We start from the raw sequence: 19,427 nt of genomic DNA, 5'->3' as shown, positions 1-19,427 counted from the left end.
TAGCCACTGGATCACCAGGGAAGTCCCCGTTTAGCCACTTTTTACCATTCCTGGACAACCTTCTGTCCACTTGCTTTCCATTATGGCGTTTCCGGAGTGTAGCGGTTATCATGTTTGCCTCATCCAGTTGCTTTGCATATATTTAGCTTATTCGATCTTTAATAAATTCCTCTTAGATTGTCTCTAATTTTAAAAATATCAGTAAGGATAAAAGCAATGATTTTCTGCATCTCGATTTCAGAAAAGTAAATGCCTGAAATTTATCTAAATAGTGAACAGCAGGTTCCCTTGAATGATAGAAACTGTAATTCCACCGAGAGGTCCAAGTGTTACCATAAAACACTCAGAAGGAAATTTATACACAATTCTCAGATGAAACGCAAAACTGAGAGGAGAAAATATGCTGAGTTTACTGAGTGTGGTCCACAGGCCCCCGTCTCAAATGCAGGCACCCTTATAATTCATCAGCTGGAGATACTTCTTCCCCCACAACCCAAGATCCCAGACAAATGAATCTCACTTGCTTTCTTATTCTGTCCCACTTATAGGTTCTCACCTAATGCCTTCATCTCCTTTAACCTTTTATTACCTCAAGATTAGAGCAGCTGGAGACTTAATAGATGTCACCAGAACATAAAGAGAGGGGGTTACTCTTTGTTGTATCACATTTTGATTTGTATGACATATACCAGGACTGTAATTTTAAGAACTATAATTAGTATAAATGTTAATCATATTAGTCAAAGCAGTCACTATTTTAATATAATCAAATAAATAAAATTTCTCTCTCCTTTTCAATTCTTTTTCTCTCCTCCTAAAAACAGCCAGAAAATACGCCCCTGCTGTTGCATAGTCAGGGGAATAAATGACACAAACATGAAAAGAACTGATAATGATCAAAGTCAGTTACTTATAGTTTGGTCTATTATCCTTTACAGAGGGTGGTCTGAGGGTTGGGGTTGGGCGTTATTCATCACCTTCAACCATAGGTCAAGGTTGCATTAAGATTTGTGGAGGGCTTGCATTGCAGTTTACAAACAAACATGTTCTTTTCTGCCCTGTTTTGCTTAGTTTTGTTTTTTCCCTATATTTCTAGTAACTTACTTAGAGTTTACAGGGAAGCCTCAGGTGATCCTGTTGGTCAGGGAGAAATTGTTAATTTTATTTTTCAGGTAGGGAAAAAAAGACTCAGAGAGGATCCCCAAGATCACATAGCTCAGATGAGGAAGAAGAGGGCATAGACTTGCTTTAATTCTAGTCTATGCCTCATTCTGTATCATCTTCCTTCTTATTCTTCATGTCCTTTATTTTTCTTACACTGTATAAAAAGTACACTACATAGCCAAGTGGGGTCAACCAGCTCAGATGTGAGAGAGGAAAACACACACGGAATTATCAAAATATTTGATGGAGGCTGCCCTTTGGCTACTGTAATTCCAGAAAATCCATCAAGCAGGATTTGAGCAATGAAACTTCAAGGTCATGTAAATAGGTAAACTGGGAAGACCATCAGTCAATGATCCCATGATTCCCAGAATCACTCGGCATAAGGTGGTCAGAAGACAAATTTGTCTCCCAGTCAGCCCTAGAAGGAAGAGCCCATGGTTAATACAGTGAGGATTGGCAGGAGAGGGTTCTGGGATGGCCTGGGAAGGGCCCACTGGAATGCCTTAGCTGTGTACGTCCACCAGCAGAAGACCTGGGTACCTGTGCCCGAACAGGGTGGAGGGGGAGAAAGCATGGAGGAGCAACACCAAAGAGGAAAACCTCTGTCTACCTTATTTTCTCCCTGGGGTGGTTCCTCAATCCCCAAACCAAGATTTATCCCTGGGGGTATAAATGGATGAAGATTGATAGATACATGAGGAAACCAGGCCTTTGATGATCAGAATTTATAAATACTAGAGCTCCCAAATTTTGATTAGCCCAGAAAACCTGTTGATCCACCATATATATTAAGATGTGATCTATAACTCTCAAAATCAAGAACCATGCCTACAGTTTTGTTTCAATTCCCTCTCTGTTTACATTTAGCAGTGATGAAGACATATTAGATAATAATAAAAGTGTTGGGTGGCATTAGTCTCAGGGCAAGAGTGTATCTTCAACATGTTCAATGAGCCAAAGTTGAATAAAGAGAGGGAACATTTTGAGCTTCCTTGAGTAATCACTTTCCAGGAGGTCTACGGTTTGGTTCCCTGGCTGCAGGATTCAACTGGAATCTGTCATTTACGGGCGAGCAAGACCATGCGAAGAGTTGACTCATTGGAAAAGACTGTGATGCTGGGAGGGATTGGGGGCAGGAGGAGAAGGGGACGACAGAGGATGAGATGGCTGGATGGCATCACCGACTCGATGGACGTGAGTCTGAGTGAACTCCAGGAGTTGGTGATGGACAGGGAGGCCTGGTGTGCTGCAATTCATGGGGTTGCAAAGAGTCGGACATGACTGAGCAACTGAACTGAACTGAACTGAACTGAGGACCTGAAGAAGCTCACATCCAGACTGCAGGTCAAATAGCTTTCATGGAAGGCCACTTGGATAGCATCTCCAAGATAGAAAGTTAATAACACAGTTGGTGAAGGTTTCAAAAGTAGCTTTAGGTGGGCTGGGTATTGAACATCAGAATGTCAATTGTTTTTACCATCAGTCTCCAAAAAAAGCAAACTTTAACAAAAAATGTATGCAATGTGAGGACAGGCTGATGATGGTAATGTACATTTTGCTCTTGGCTAGTTTCAAGCTAAATTATTGGTGTGATGACTAGGGTAATCGCACATTTTTAACATAAATCTGACACTATTGAGACTGAAAGGGAACTCAATTGATTATTATGCCAGGACCACACGTATAAACTAGAATCATTGAAAGTAACCTGGGATGCGTGGTCTCCAATGTACCACTGTTTTAAAGATGACACAGATGTTCACACTTGTGCTCTTTTTTGGAAACTGTTTATTTTTATCTGATAGAAATCTTGTCAGGCACTGGAAGCATTCAGAATTAATTTTATTGAAATATAGTATATACATTTCTGTTTCTGCAGTGCATGATATACGGTCATGCTTCTGGATTTTTAAATTTGGATGTAAAGAGAATGATTGCTTCATTCAATCATTAGCATCTAAACGCTGGTTATTCTTTAATGGAAATGTCTCTGGTAAGGATAAAAGGCCAATGTTTATTGGAATACTTCCTGCTCATAACTGGAAGACATGACTGTGGGTTCATCACACTAGCCTATAGCTGGAAATAAATTGAAACCCAGTGATTAAAAATGCAATGGGTCTTTGTGAAGGGGACTGTGAAACAAAAGCTATCCCATTCCTCTGTCAGTCTGCAAAATGACTGTGAAAAATGACACGTGAATCATGGTAGAAAGGACTGCAACCACTTAGACACTATTAACTCCACTGGCTTTGACCATGAAGAATAACGGCAGAATGACGCATGAGAGTTGGGATCATAGGCGAGAGCCCTGCTCCATCACATTCCATGACTCACAACTCTATGCCCTTTTGCTTAATAGTGGTGGGTTCAGTGCTTTGACACAGATAAATATGTTCAGGAAACCTTTCCAGTTGGTGCTGACATCAGCAACTAACAGTTTAGCATGGCCACAGCTACAAGCACGGGGAAATTACAGAAGATCGAGGTGGTGTTTTTGGGGGCATTAATTCACCCAGATACAATTATTATTATTATTATTATTATTTTTTTTTTTTTTTTGAAATTTACATAGTACTAATGGATCTTCATTTGACCACATTGGGACAGTGCACAAATAATTATTAGATGCTATGAACACTAATTACAGTTTTGAAGTTCTGCCTTTATAGGAGGGAAGAACAAGGGGATCGATACTTCAACCCACTACATGATTTCATTTTCAACCAGTTAGTGAAATTATTATGATGTTGATTGAAAGGAAGAAAATAAACTGAGGGTAAAGTCTGTAACAAATTAAAATTTGCCCAATGGGTGAATTTTCATTTGAAATAATATTTTTGACTCCAAACTCTATTTCACTTTTTTTTTTTTTTAATATCAGGGGTCTACGTGTCTGTTTTGTTTTCTGTCAAGGGCCAGACAGTGAACGTTTTTGGCATGTGGAGCAAACTATTCAACTCTACCACTGTCGCTGGAAAACAGCCACAAACAGTGGGAGAAAGGCGGGTGGGGCCACGGATGCCCACCTTGCCCCTTCCTCCCAAGTGATCAGCAGAAATGAAAGCAAAGCAACAGCAATAAAGCCCAAGGAAAGCAGCAAATTAAATAAATGAGCAGAAGTAGGCCTCACACTAGTAGTTTAGTATATATTACAATGATGCCTTTTCAATACCTCCAGTTAATACACTTGGATAGGAAACAATCGTGTTTGCCTAGAATTTTCTAAACTTCTCTTTCAAAGTCCTTCCCCATCCTCCACCTCCTTGATATCCAGTGCTTTCCTACTGGCATTAGGGTTCTCTTCTCAAAATCTCCTCAGCCCTACCCTTCCTGACTGCATCTTACTTTCTAGAACCTTCTTTGTTCAGCTTCCCATTTTAAAAACCTATTCAAAACAGTATTACCTAGTGGAGAGGAAGATTCAGTAATTTTTACCCACCTTATGGCAACCCACTCCAGTACTCTTGCCTGGAAAATCCCATGGACGGAGGAGCCTGGTAGGCTGCAGTCCACGCGGTCACGAAGAGTCGGACGCTACCGAGCGACTTCACTCTCACTCATTGGAGAAGGAAATGGCAACCCCCTCCAGTGTTCTTGCCTGGAGAATCCCAGGGACAGGGGAGCCTGGTGGGCTGCCGTCTATGGAATCACACAGAGTCGGACACGACTGAAGCGACTTAGCAGCAGCAGCAGCAGCAGCAAGGTATCATTGACTGAAACAACTTAATGTGGCAACCTTAAAATCATTGCACTTTAGTAAGTCACTTCAGTTATGTCCAACTCTTTGCGACCCTGTGGACTATAGCTCACCAGGCTCCTCTGTCCATGGGAGTCTCCAAGCAAGAATACTGGAGTGGGTTGCCATTTCCTCCTCCAGGACATATTCCTCACCCAGGGATCTAACCCATGTCTCTTAGGTCTCCTGTGTTGGCAGGCAGATTCTTTACCACTAGTGCCACTGGGGAAGGCCTAGTAAAGTCTAGGCTGAGTTAAATTCAGTAACTGTAAGTCTCTGTGCTAGATACTGGGAATGGGGATGTTTCTAAAGAAAGCAATCTTTATCTAAGACCATAAAAACATTCCATTCATTTGTTCAGTCCCTAAGTCATGTCCAACTCTTTGTGACCCCATGGACTGTAGCCCACCAGTCTCTTCTGCCCATGGGATTTACCAGGCAAGAATAGCATGAAGAGAGGAGTGTGTTGCCATTTCCTTCTCCAGGGGATCTTCCCAACCCAGGGATCAAACCCTCGTCCCCTGCATTGGCAGGCAGATTCTTTACCACTGACCCTATGGACTGTAGCTCGCCAGGCTCCTCTGTCTATGGGATTTCCCAGGCAAGAATACTAGAATGGGTTGCCATTTTCTTCTCCGGGGGATCTTCCCAATCCAGGGATTGAATCCAGGTCTCCTGCACTGCAGACAGATTCTTTACCATTGAGTTGTCAGGGGAGTCCATTAAAAAAAAAATTAGGTTATAGTAAATTCGCTCCCAAGAAGCTACCTCAAAAAAAAAAATTCAATGGAGTTACTGTATATACCAAAAAACAAAAAACAAAAAACCCTCATTACAGTGCTTGATATGATAGCAAATTCAGCTATATTAAAATATACTAACTGTCTCATAATAGGGAAATAGAGAAGTCAATGACAAAATACAAATATGTTGATATAGTAGGAAACTATCAAAATTATCACCATGAAGACTAAGAAGAAGTTCCCAGTAGTAAGCAAATCATTGGGACAGACCTGTGGATGATTGATTTGGGACTAAAATCCCTTCTACAACTCAAATAATATCATAAAATCAACCACTAACTGCGTATGAAAGATCTTTATACTGCATGAAGTTTCATATTTCAGTATGATCCTCGTGCATTCTGTATACGTATAAATGCTTGCATATGTAAAGAGGAAATAATCTGTGACTTTTCTCATCCTAAACCCTTTAACTAGAGGGGGAGATGTGAACTGCTGAAAACCACAGCGTGGGTAAGAACTCTGTCACATGACTGAATATCCTTTTTATCATTGTCAAGGGAACTACCTCTCAACGACACAGACATGCAACAGCTCTTCCTTTATTTGCATTTTTTTCTTTCATTTTGAAGCCTACTCCCTCATTCCTCAGAGGGCAGTTAGCAATGCAATAAATTAATTTGTACTTTGGCGTGAACTCTTTAATCCTATTTTGTTCTCTCACCTCCCAATCAAACACACTCTCACATTTGCATGTATTAACATAATGAAACATTAATTACATAGTGTCTAGGATAGAACCAGCAAAGCGCTTCAATCAATCTCAATAACTTGCATCAGGAAGGCAAAAAACGCTGCCCAGCCTTATCAGGACCACATAATAGACACAAACACAGGCTCGGTGCCTGCTGTGGGTGTGATTTATAACCAACTTCTGAAAACAAAAAGCAGAAAATTACAAGGAGACTAATCAATAACAATTATCTTAATGATAGATGGACAAATCTTATTCTTTTGTTGGGTGGTATTGCCTGTCTACTGGTTTGTTTGCAACAGGGGATAAAGATTAAGCAGACTGCTCTAGAAAACCAATGAGGTCTAAAAATGCCTGATTCCTGGGCTGCGAAGACTAGTTACATTATCTGATTTCCCTCGAGAAAGTGTGAGAGTCTGTCTGAACAAGCGAAGGTGTCTTCCAAAGCCTCTCACGCAGCCATTTCCTAACCCTTCTAGACTGTTCTTGGTCTTCCTGTCTCTCCCCACACGCACGTGTTCATCTCTGTTAGACGGTCTGAATTCCACCAAGGCTATCCTTCATGCTTATGCCAGCGTGTGTTCTGGGTGATTGTTGCTGAGCAGTGAGAGTTTTTAATTATGTAAAAATTCTTACACAAGCGTACTGGGTTTGGAACCCAGCATTCACAGACATTTTCAGTATTTTACATACGTGTGAAGAGCTTTGTGTAAATATCAGTCATGGCAGCATGCATGAATTTGGGTCCGTAGAAGCCCTGTTCTTGCTGGATTTTTTTCTTAGAACCATCGAAGATTAATAAGTAAAAAGAAAAAGAGGTAAGCAAAGGGTGCTATGGCATTCCTCAAAGGCTACACCTCTACATGGTTTCTCAGTGTTGGAACTACTGACATTTTGAGCTGGATGACTGGATAATTTTTTGCCAAGGGAGCTGACGGGTGTACTGTAGAAAGTTTAGCAGCCCATCTGGTCTCTTTAGAGGCCACTGCCCTTTCCTCTCCCCTTCAGTCATGACAATCAGAAATGTCTTCAGGCCTTATTAATGCCATGGGGAAGAGCAAACTCATCTCCAGTTAAAAACCACTACCCTATCCCTTTCTGTACAAAAATTACATGCAATGTTCATTAAAAAAAAAAAAAATTCAGTGAAGATTATAGAAACTTATTTGCTTATGTAAAAACTATACTGTTATTAAATCTTTGAAATAAGCAGATGTTACTCCATTTTAAAGTCAATATTTTGAGGCATTTATAAAACGCTGAAAGTGAAGAAACCTAAATTCTACTCCTGATAATCCCACCCTGATGGCATGGCCTTGGGCAATGAATCCTCTTCTTTTTTATTTTTTTTCCTTCTTGTATATATGTATTTTTTAACATCACTTCCTTCTTTTGCAAAGTGAAGAGCTTGGACAAAGTGATTTCCTAGTCCCTGCCAGGTCGAATATTCTGTGGTTCTACCACTGAAAGAACTGATGCCTGTGGATTAGTTCTTGAGCTAGGACCATCCATGGATCTCTCAAACATCAGTCAACATGCAGCTATGAGAGTGGTATATGTGTCTACCTTTAGCACAGTTCAAAATTGTAATCCCCAAAGAAGAAAAAATTGCATGCATGCATGTGTGCATGCTAAGTCGCTTCAGTTGTGTCTGACTCTGTGTGACCCTAAGGGCTGCAGCCAGCCAGGCTCCTGTCCACGGGATTCTCCAGGCAAGAGTACTGGAGTGGGTAAACCTGAATATGTGACTTGGCAAAGGTGGGTATGGTTCCTATTCCTGGGTATGCAAAGAGATAGAAACAGCAAGGGAGTGATAATGACAGAGATAATAATCATTTAGGGCTTCGCTTCCTTAAAGACTTGAGCAAGACCACTAACTAAGAGAAGAAACAGGCAAATAACAACATAACAGACCACTAAATCAAGTCCTAGATACTGTCTACCGGGCTAACATTTTGTCTTTCCAACTATAGTAGTTTTATTCAAGGTAGAAACCAGATTTAGGAAAAATAAACAAATAGATACATACATGCATACATACCATTATTAAAAATCCAGTTTTCCCTGAATTTGATCCCATGGGTGCGAGGTCTCAGAGCATGTGGTTTCTGGTTTGTGATTTTCTGAGCCATTACTATTTGCAATCGCTTCTCCAAATACACACTATTCACATAGATCTCTGAAGATTCTAGAGATCAATCTGCCCTTTTGAAAACTGCCACAACCTCGTTTGCATGAGAGATGCAACAAGTCAATGAAATCATGCTTCAGGACTCCCAACCCTGTCAACTATTGGCTACTGAAGCTCTTCCATCCGTAGGCCTTCATTTCGGCTCTTTCAGAACGGCTGTGTTAGCTTGTGCATTCCTGCAACTGCTCACATGAGTGCAAAATAAAATGACATGACACGGATACAACACTGAGATTCTCTACATCCAGAGACTCGAGTGACCTGCCTGCCAATATTCCACAGTGTGTTACCATTTACAATGCGTTTATCTCAACAAAGACTTGAGGAAATCATCTTTCATGTAGGTTGCACCTGTCTCTTTCTGTTGCCTCTCAACACTCCTAGAAGATGCATCAAGATGCAACGATCCTTATATTTTCCTGTACAACAATCTTGGGAAAAGAAAGGCAAACCGCCTGGCCTTGAGAAACAGAACACATACGCAACAAAACAATACAGAGAGATCTTTAGCCTGCATACGTGGTGACATATCATCTAAGTGTCACTGCATTTTAGCTGCTTTTGGTGAGACAAAGAACATTATTTTGAAGGCTACAGATACCAAGTAATGAATATCAGTAGCAGCTACTGAATTTTTTTTCAATAGCTTATGACCACTTCACAATTACTTTCTATTTTATTAATTAACAAAGAATGAGAGAGAGGCAGGGCACATAGTCATAATTCCATAGGAAAGGCACTTATAGATCCCAGGAACCTCATCTTGGTCAACACAAAAGCTAGGGTTTTACAGCAATACACGTACACTCTCAAAATGAAATCCTTCCAGCTTGAGCCAAGTTCTGACCAGGCTTTAGGAAAAAATAAAATGTTTACCATTAGGTGAATAAACTGCATCACTATAATGAAATGAGACTGTTGGGAAGATAAACATCTAATTCATTGCAAATGCAAAACCACTCTTTCTCCATAAAATGAAAGCCACAATAAAACTGATGGGCCATGGGTTATTGATACATTGTTTGGGGTTTTCAAAACCCACAGATATTTTAAAAACCATAATCCAAATACAACCAAATCGTAAAGCGTTGAGTAACTAGTGTGTACATTTCAGCCCTGCCCTTCCAGCCAGCATGAGCTGCAAAATCCCCCCATTATCCTCTCCCAACCAGCTGTCTTTGGATACACTTCATGGAAAGTCACAGCTTCCAGATCTCTTCTGCTTTCAATTTAGTGGGTTTGGCCATTTCAACATAAAGAAATTAAAACCTAAGAACAGATAAATAAAAGAATCTGTGGGTCATAAACCCACAAGCTGAGCAGTTTTAATGTTTAAAATCAACGTTTAATGTCCAACAGCAGGATTAGGTGGTCTTAGGTGAAATGTGGTCCATTTTCTCCTCAGAGATGAACAAAGCAAATAGGAAGAAGAAGGCAATCAGAGTAGCAGGATCCTACGATTCTGTTATTCATTACACTGCTGGCTACATCTTGGAACTGGCTATCCCATTTCTAAGTCTTTATCCCAATCATTTATGAGCCCAGAGCAGCTACAGACAAGTAAGAGATGCTCCTGTTGACCATATTAAAAAGTGTTGGTCAGCTACAGTTATTTTCAAAAGAATGACACTGTTTTCACAATCCAATAACAGTAAAAGGCTAGAAGATATCTCAAGATGAAGAAAAGTAATTTTTAATTTACAGAACTTGTCACTGTGGATTGCCACTTCTCAGTGCTTTTTCCTGGAATCTAGTGTTGCTGCAACAACACACTATTACCTCCAATATCATATCTAAGAGATGGTGTCTATCAAAATATATGAATACACTGTTTATCTTGAATTATATGCGAGAGACTTCTATTTATTAGATTCTTAAAATATACCAGGGATTTATTTACTAAGCAAGAGAAATATCAGGTGTGGAATGTTTCCCAAAGCTCATAGCTTTCTTTCCATAATTATGATTAATAATGATGGTAACACTTATATCAGCTCCCATCATTGCATCATTTTTAATCTGCTACTATGCATTATGCTAAATACCTACTATTTATTACCTAGAATACTCCCTGCATTCAACCTATAATTTAGCCACTACCATTATCTCCATTTTATAGATGAGCAGACTGTGTTTCAGAAAGGTCGCAAGACTTGACCACTGTCATTCAGCCAGTGAGGGAAAGAGTCAGCACTGGAACTTGAGTCTTCTTGACTCTGGAGACTTTGCTTTTGATCAAAGAATTACATTTAGCCCAATTTCAAGGGAAGGGATGGGGGAGGAACTGGGAGATTGGAATCAACACATACACACTATTAATATTATAGTAAGAATATATCTGTCAATAGATAACTAATGAGAACCTGCTGCACAGCACAGGGCGCTCTGCTTAATGCCCTGTGGGGATCTAAAGGGAAAGAAAGTCCAAAAGAGAGGGGTTATATGTGTGTGTGCAGCTGATTCAGTTTACGGTATAGTAGAAACTAACACAGCATTTTAAAGCAATATACTCCAATAAAAATTAATTAAAAAACAACTTTCAAAAAGGATTACATTTGGAGTTTGGAGACTTGAATTTCTTTGCAAAAATTAAAATGTAACATAAAAGTAATGAAACTGTTTATACCTTAAAATACTTCCAGGGTAATTAGAGAAAGGAAAGATACATACAAATAATACTTCAGAATCCAGTATGTTGGGAGGCTAGAGAAGTGAGGTATATGAAAGAGTAAATATGAAATAAGTGATATATAGGAACCAGCAGAGAAGAGATGAGATGATGCTACAAATAGTGAAACTGTCTAAAATGAGGGAATTGTAGTGGAGAGAGATGGGATTCAATATAAGAGTGACCATAATATGCAAGAATCACTAGATATCAGAAGAAGGAGAATGTGTTAGATTACAGAGACAAACTATAAATAGTGGTTAAGGTCACAGACTCTGACGATAAGCATTTAAACACAATCTCTGCCACTATCAGTTATGTGACATTCGCAAGTCGCTTTTTTTTCCTCTTCCACAATTCAATTCTAAAGGCCACTCCCCATCTTCTAAAGTGGTGGGAAATTTTTCAAAAAAAATTGTTTAGTGTAGACTTGTAGTAAGTGTTCAACATTGATTGTGATCAACATTGGTCAAAATTTGATGACTCACTGTCACTGTGACCTTGAGCAAGTCACATTACTTCTCTGTCATTCCATGTACTCTATCTTTGAAATGGGAATGATATTAGAAGCTCAACCTGTTCTACTTGATGAAATGAGATCATGTGTATAAAAAGATTCAAAAAGCATAAAAGTGCTATTACAAGATGGTTCAGAAATGGAAACTCAACCAAGAACATTGGATCCAGACAATGGTGAGGCATTTATGTGGACTGGTCCCTTCTGAGGAAAGGAAGGTTTAAAGCTGAGGAAATGGTATCCATTTTATTTCCAGCTCATATTTCCTTTCTCTGTTGCCCTATCCAGTCTCTGGTAGTCATCTAAATTCAAACCATCTACGTCATTTGACACATTCAGTCCATATTCCTAGTAAAATAAAACCATCCTCTCCCACTATGAGATAATAGGAACAATATATATTGGCCCTATTCCTGGCACAGAGCTTCTGAACCCTTGTAATTTCTTAACCGAGAAGAACACTAGGAGCATCTTTAGTGATAATATTGAATCTCTGATCCTGGTTCCTGACACAGAGCCCCTAAAACCTTTGCAATTTCCTGGGTGAAAGCAGTGCCTTTCATTCTAATAAAGTGACTCTTGGTGGGCTCTTCAATGAGGGGTGGTCACTGGAAAAGATTAGCCATAATTCAGTTCAGTTCAGTTCATTTCAGTCGCTCAGTGATGTCCGACTCTTTGCGACCCCATGAATCGCAGCACACCAGGCCTCCCTGTCCATCACCAGTTTCCGAAGTTCACTTAAACTCATGTCCATCGAGTCGGTGATGCCATCCAGCCATCTCATCCACTGTTATCCCCTTCTCCTCCTGCCCCCAATCCTTCCCAGCATCAGAGTCTTTTCCAATGAGTCAACTGTTTGCATGAGGTGGCCAAAGTATTGGAGTTTCACCTTCAGCATCAGTCCCTCCAATGAACACCCAGGACTGCTCTCCTTTAGGATGGACTGGTTGGATCTCCTTGTAGTCCAAGGGACTCTCAAGAGTCTTCTCCAACACCAGTTTAAAAGTATCAATTCTTCGGTGCTCAGCTTTCTTCACAGTCCAACTCTCACATCCATACATGACTACTGGAAAAACCATAGCCTTGACTAGACAGACCTTTGTTGGCAAAGTAATGTCTCTGTTTTTTAATATGCTATCTAGTTTGGTCATAACTTTGCTTCCAAGGAGTAAGCGTCTTTTAATTTCATGGCTGCAATCACCATCTGCAGTGATTTTAGAGCCCAAATTAGAAGCTTGGAATTTTCAGCCCTACCGCCCATTCTCTAGGGGGAGGAGAAAGGCTAGAAATGGATTTAATGATTGATCATGGCTGTATCCAAAGACAGAGTTAAGACTTCGAGAGGCAGTGCTGTGCACACAGGGGAATGAGGTGTGTATTGATTACCGAGGAGGCCAGCTTTGCTCAGATCATGGCGTGGGCTGCTTTTTTGCTTCATCAGGAGCTCTGTCCATGAGTCTAGCATTTGTTTCCTCCTGCAAAAGGTACATGAGCCTCAGGGGAAGTGTGGCCACCCACAGGCAGGTGTTCCTGGGTAATCAATTACAGACTACACAAGGGACTGCTATTGATGAGGCCTGATGGGCAGTTGTCTACAGGGAATGTTTTGAAAGAGAATGGAGAGGATCCTTGGCAACCAGAAACCTCCTCTTAGTTTCTACTTTACCATTTCTTTCTTTACTGACAAAGACTTTCACTGACCAGCAAGGTGGGGTTTCAACAGCAAACATTCTTGGAAGAAGCAACGGCTTTATTTAGGTTTATATTCTGTTTGTTTCCTGAGATCAGCCTTTCATAGCAGGTAAAACTGAAAGAAAGCTGAGATTCCACCCGAGGAAAAAAACTTTATAGAGACGGTCAGATGGAGTTAGGGGTGCTTACCGCGCTGGTGTACCTATCCTGACCCTGTGTGTAGCAGGTTTGAGTGACAATAAGGAGAAGATAGCCTCTGCTACAAAAAGACTTGAGGCTACTATGAACAAAGAAAAGACCAGGTTTAATAAGCAGAGAAATGACTGCTGAAGGACAGAATGTAAATAGGATGTCCTAATCACATTATTCTCTTGGTAAATCTTAAGAAGAATTCTAGAGGAATTTAAGTTACAATTTCAAGGTGAGGAGAGAGGAAGAATTCTAAGACTTCCATAGGAAATTTAGGCAAAATTCTATCATGTATACTATCATGTAAGAATTGAATCGCTAGTCTATGTCTGATGCAGGATACAGCATGCTTGGGGCTGGTGCATGGGGATGGCCCACAGAGATGCTATGGGGAGGGAGGTGGGAGGGGGGTTCATGTTTGGGAACACATGTAGGAATTGAAGATTTTAAAATTAAAAAAATAAAAAAATAAAAAATAAATAAAAATAAAAAATAAAAAAATAAAAAAAAATAAGGGAGGAAAAAAAATTCACCATGATTAGAGGTGTGACAAAAAATAAAGTGTCATTGAAACTTAAAAAAATAAAATAAAAAATAAATAAAAACAATTGGACTATAAAAATTAAAAAAAAATAAAAAAAAAAAAACCAAAAATCTGCAAGCAATAAATGCTGGAGAGGGTGTGGAGAAAAGGGAACCCTCCTACACTGTTGGTGGGAATGCAAACTAGTACAGCCACTATGGAGAACAGTGTGGAGATTCCTTAAAAAATTGCAAATAGAACTCCCTTATGACCCAGCAATCCCACTGCTGGGCATACACACCGAGGAAACCAGAATTGAAAGAGACACATGTACCCCAATGTTCATCGCAGCACTGTTTATAATAGCCAGGACATGGAAACAACCTAGATGTCCATCAGCAGATGAATGGATAAGAAAGCTGTGGTACATATACACAATGGAGTATTACTCAGCCATTAAAAAGAATTCGTTTGAATCAGTTCTGATGAGATGGATGAAACTGGAGCCGATTATACAGAGTGAAGTAAGCCAGAAAGAAAAACACCAATACAGTATACTAACACATATATATGGAATTTAGAAAGATGGCAATGACGACCCTGTATGCAAGACAGGAAAAAAGACGCAGCTGTGTATAACGGATTTTTGGACTCAGAGGGAGAGGGAGAGGGTGGGATGATTTGGGAGAATGGCATTCTATCATGTATACTATCATGTAAGAATTGAATCGCTAGTCTATGTCTGACGCAAGATACAGCATGCTTGGGGCTGGTGCATGGGGATGACCCACAGAGATGTTATGGGGAGGGAGGTGGGAGGGGGGTTCATGTTTGGGAACACATGTAAGAATTAAAGATTTTAAAATTAAAAAAATAAAAAACTTAATACTAAAAAAAATAAAAATTTAAAAAAAAAAAAAAGGAAATTTAGGCAAAATTCGTGAAATAAATGGAAAAAACAAAAACACCCCTCAGTTCAGTTCAGTTCAGTTCAGTCGTTCAGTCATGCCCGACTCTTTGCGACCCCATGAATTGCAGCATGCCAGGCCTCCCTGTCCATCACCAACTCCCGGAGTTCACACAAATTCATGTCCATCAAGTCAGTGATGCCATCCAGCCATTCAATCCTCTGTCGTTCCCTTCTCCTCCTGCCCCCAATCCCTCCCAGCATCAGAGCCTTTTCCAATGAGTCAACTCTTCGCATGAGGTGGCCAAAGTAGTGGAGTTGCAGCTTTAGCATGCTGCTGCTGCTGCTAAGTAGCTTCAGTCGTGTCCAACTCTGTGCGACCCCAGAGACGGCAGCCCACCAGGCTCCCCCGTCCCTGGGATTCTCCAGGCAAGAACACTGGAGTGGGTTGCCATTTCCTTCTCCAATGCATGAAAGTCAAAAGTGAAAGTGAAGTCGCTCAGTCGTGTCCGACTCTTAGCGACCCCATGGACTGCAGCCTACCAGGCTCCTCTGTCCATGGGATTTTCCAGGCAAGAGTACTGGAGTGGGGTACCATTGCCTTCTCCGTGCTTTAGCATCATTCCTTCCAAAGAAATCCCAGGGTTGATCTCCTTCAGAATGGACTGGTTGGATCTCCTTGCAGTCCAAGGGATTCTCAAGAGTCTTCTCCAACACCACACTTCAAAAGCATCAATTCTTCGGTGCTCAGCCTTCTTCACAGTCCAACTCTCACATCCATACATGACCACAGGAAAAATCATAGCCTTGACTAGACGGACCTTAGTCGGCAAAGTAATGTCTCTGCTTTTGAATATACTATCTAGGTTCGTCATAACTTTTCTTCCAAGGAGCAAGCGTCTTTTAATTTCACGGCTGCAATCACCATCTGCAGTGATTTTGGAGCCCCAAAATATAAAGTCTGACACTGTTTCCACTATTTCCCCATCTATTTCCCATGAAATGATGGGACCGGATGCCATGATCTTCGTTTTTTGAATGTTGAGCTTTAGGCCAAGTTTTTCACTCTCCACTTTCACTTTCATCAAGAGGCTTTTTAGTTCCTCTTCACTTTCTGCCATAAGGGTGGTGTCCTCTGCATATCTGAGGTGACTGATATTTCTCCCAGCAATCTTGATTCCAGCTTATGTTTCTTCCAGCCCAGCATTTCTCATGATGTACTCTGCAGGTGATCTCTGGCATGGAGATCAGATTACAAACTGGGTATAAGAGGAAAACCTAGTATTTGGGGGTGCAAGTGATGGGTAGTCACTAGCAGTCTGAAACATTCATCGTCATCTCTCTTTGCCTCTTTCCAGCCCACTCTTCACAACTGTGACTCTGAAGATTTTCAGCTCATAGAAGCCACCATCCCCAGTGCTGAGACAGTGCTGACCACACAGCTTATAGGGCTCAGGCCTGCAAACGGGCGGGTCTGGAATTAGCCATGTTGACATAAATCAGGAAATTAGGGTGCCTAAAGGTAAAGCTTAGGACCACTCATGTTCTCACTTCCAGAATTTGTCTTGTCTCTGTGATTTGGGCTTCAAGAATCAAGTGATTTTTCTGAACTCAAGAATTCAAGTTGTAGGGACTTCTCAGGGCTCGGTTTCACAGTCCAGAATTCAGACTGCTTTAAATACGGTCTTCCTATCCTTCCTGGGATGGTGATTTGGTTTGCAGGACTGCTAAAGCCATGCCCACTCCTTTCTAGGCCTTTCTCCTTTCTGTTCCAGCCTACCCTTGAGGTTCTATAATTCCTTAGTTTTTACCTATTCTCTGACCCACAATAATTATCTACCTATGGTAACAACAGACTTTGTGCTACCCATAACCATATAATCACCAGTAGATCATCTGATTTTTATTTGTGCTGAATTCTGTGTCTAATTCACAATGGCTACATTCTGAATTCTTCAAACAATTATTTATTGACTATAGAAATATTCCATTTGAATTTAATTTTTTTTTGCTCTAGAAACTAGAGCAAAAAGACAAATATATGTAAAATATGAGATGGATACAAAATTAGTGGATCAATTCTAGAGCTCCAAACTGGAAAAAAAAAAAAAAGATTTCTAGAACATTTTATGATGATAATGGAAGATAAGACATTATTAAAAAACTGATTCAAGAAAATCTTCCAGAACTGGACACACAAAACCAGATTAAATAGGTCTAATATCCACGGTATGACAGATATCCATAACAAGGGCTATCGACCATGCGACTGTAGTAGGTCACTGCAGACAAGGGGAACATCCTGTACATTTCCAAAAAGAGATAAAGAGACCAAGAGACAGAGAACCTAATAGAATCAATTATAAAAATGCATCAGGTTTTTCAGAAGCAAATGTGGAAGCTGTAAGACAGCAGAGTCATACCTGCAAACTGTGATCGGAATTTGATGCCAAGTTTATCTACTAATAGCGTGAGAGGGTAGCATAAAACCATTTTCTGACATGTAAAACTTTAATGCCTCCCTCCTGCACCACCCTCAAATCCTTTCTCAGGAAGGTACTGAGAGTTACAGTCCACCAAAAGGAAAGAATAAAGAAGACACGGGGACTTCCCTGGTGGTCCAGTGGCTAAGATTCCACATTCGCAATGCAGGGGGCCCGGGTTCAATCCCTGGTCAAGGAACTGGATCCCACATGCCACAACTAAGAGTTCACACACTACAGCTAAAGATCCTGCATGCTGCAATGAACACCCGGTGCAGCCAAATAAATAAATATTTTTAAAAAGACATGACCAAAGGACGTCAGTGCTGTCATACAGATGGGAAGAGGAGGAGCTTCTCAGAGTCGTGAAAGGAGACTTAGGGTCATAGTGGTGCCCGCTGGGTGGCAGTCAGTCTTTTCAGATTGGAGTAGGTCAGGAGCCTGTGGGAGCAAGCGCCTCAGGAAGAGACAATCCACAGATGTGTCGGAATGATTGGGAGGCGTTTGAGGCTAATAATGAAGAGATGGATACATTAAAAGTAAGGGGAAAAAAATCATAAAAAGAGAATGATTAACTCCAGGGGGAAAAATTACACTGAAAAGCAAAAGGAAGCACAGTATAATCTGCTTCAATCCTGTAGACACTGACCATCCATCTAAACCAAAGTATGGTATAATTGTATTGGGAGCATGAGGATGAGAATACGGTATAAAGAGGGTAGAGGTGAAGGGGTATGAAAGAAAATCAACTCTGTACTTGTCACAGGAGGAAGCCAGTAGATAATGCTCAAGATGGAAAAATCAAAAAGACATAATGTATGTATATTACTTGGAGATATGGAGAAAGTTTCATAAAAATCAGCTGGAGGAATTCAAATGTGGTTACTTCTGGGAAGCGGAGAAGAGTTGAGTTGCAGTGGCAAAGGAATGATGCTTTTATAACAAGTTTTGCAGAACTCTGTGTCTGTGTGTGTGTGTGCACACGTTCAGTCGTGTCTGACTCAACTCCATAGACTGTAGCCCACCAGGCTCCTCTGACCATGAGGGTTTCCCAGGCAAGAATAATGGACTGGGTTGCCATTTCTTTCTCCAGAGGATCTTCCCAACCCAGAGATCAAACCCCTGTCTCTTAAATCTCCTGCACTGGCAGGCAGATTCTTTACAATTGTGCTACCAACTCTGCTGCTGCTAAGTCGCTTCAGTCGTGTCCAACTCTGTGCGACCCCAGAGACGGCAGCCCACCAGGCTCCCCCGTCCCTGGGATTCTCCAGGCAAGAACACTGGAGTGGGTTGCCATTTCCTTCTCCAATGCATGAAAGTCAAAAGTGAAAGTGAAGTCGTTCAGTCGTGTCCGACTCTTAGCGACCCCATGGACTGCAGCCTACCAGGCTCCTCCGTCCATAGGATTTCCCAGGCAAGAGTACTGGAGTGGGGTGCCATTGCCTTCTCTGATACATGCACAATTCTGATAACAATGAAGGAAAAATGCATTTTACTTAATTCTAAAAATCATTTGAGTACTTCTACAGCCAGGAGACCATCATACTTGTAGAGAACTCAGGGGTTAAGGGGCATAAATGAGGAGGCTCTCTGTGACTTTAAAAATGGTCACATTTTTCCTTGGTGAAATCAAAGCCTTCCCACCTTGTCTAAGGTCCATGACCTCTTAAAGTCAATAGTCAGTTCACAGATCACGAAGCTTTTCTCTCTCCAGGTAAGACACCATCTGAGTGCAAAAAACTGGCTTCCCACAACTCAGGCCTGTTTTCATAAAACCCAGTGCCAAGCTGATAAGGTCAAATGCGACCTGATCTTTTAGACTTGGAACAAACACCATGGGAGCCCCCCACTGTC

General features: G+C 40.9%; 1 protein-coding gene across 1 annotated transcript in view; it reads right to left on the bottom strand.

Annotated features, from left to right (window-relative positions):
* DCC (DCC netrin 1 receptor) overlaps nt 1-112 on the bottom strand; it is an 827,169-nt gene extending 827,057 nt beyond the window's left edge. The window contains exon 1 of the mRNA XM_052660382.1: nt 46-112. Within this exon, the coding sequence (XP_052516342.1) occupies nt 46-112 (67 nt within the window). The remainder of the gene's footprint in view (nt 1-45) is intronic.
* Between the last annotated feature and the right edge of the window lie 19,315 nt (nt 113-19,427).

The sequence above is a fragment of the Budorcas taxicolor genome, chromosome 22 (genome assembly GCF_023091745.1).
Source record: "Budorcas taxicolor isolate Tak-1 chromosome 22, Takin1.1, whole genome shotgun sequence".
NCBI classification, from domain to species: Eukaryota; Metazoa; Chordata; class Mammalia; order Artiodactyla; family Bovidae; genus Budorcas; species Budorcas taxicolor.
Note: the sequence above shows the minus strand (reverse complement) of the source record. Positions and strands in the feature narration are given on the sequence as shown.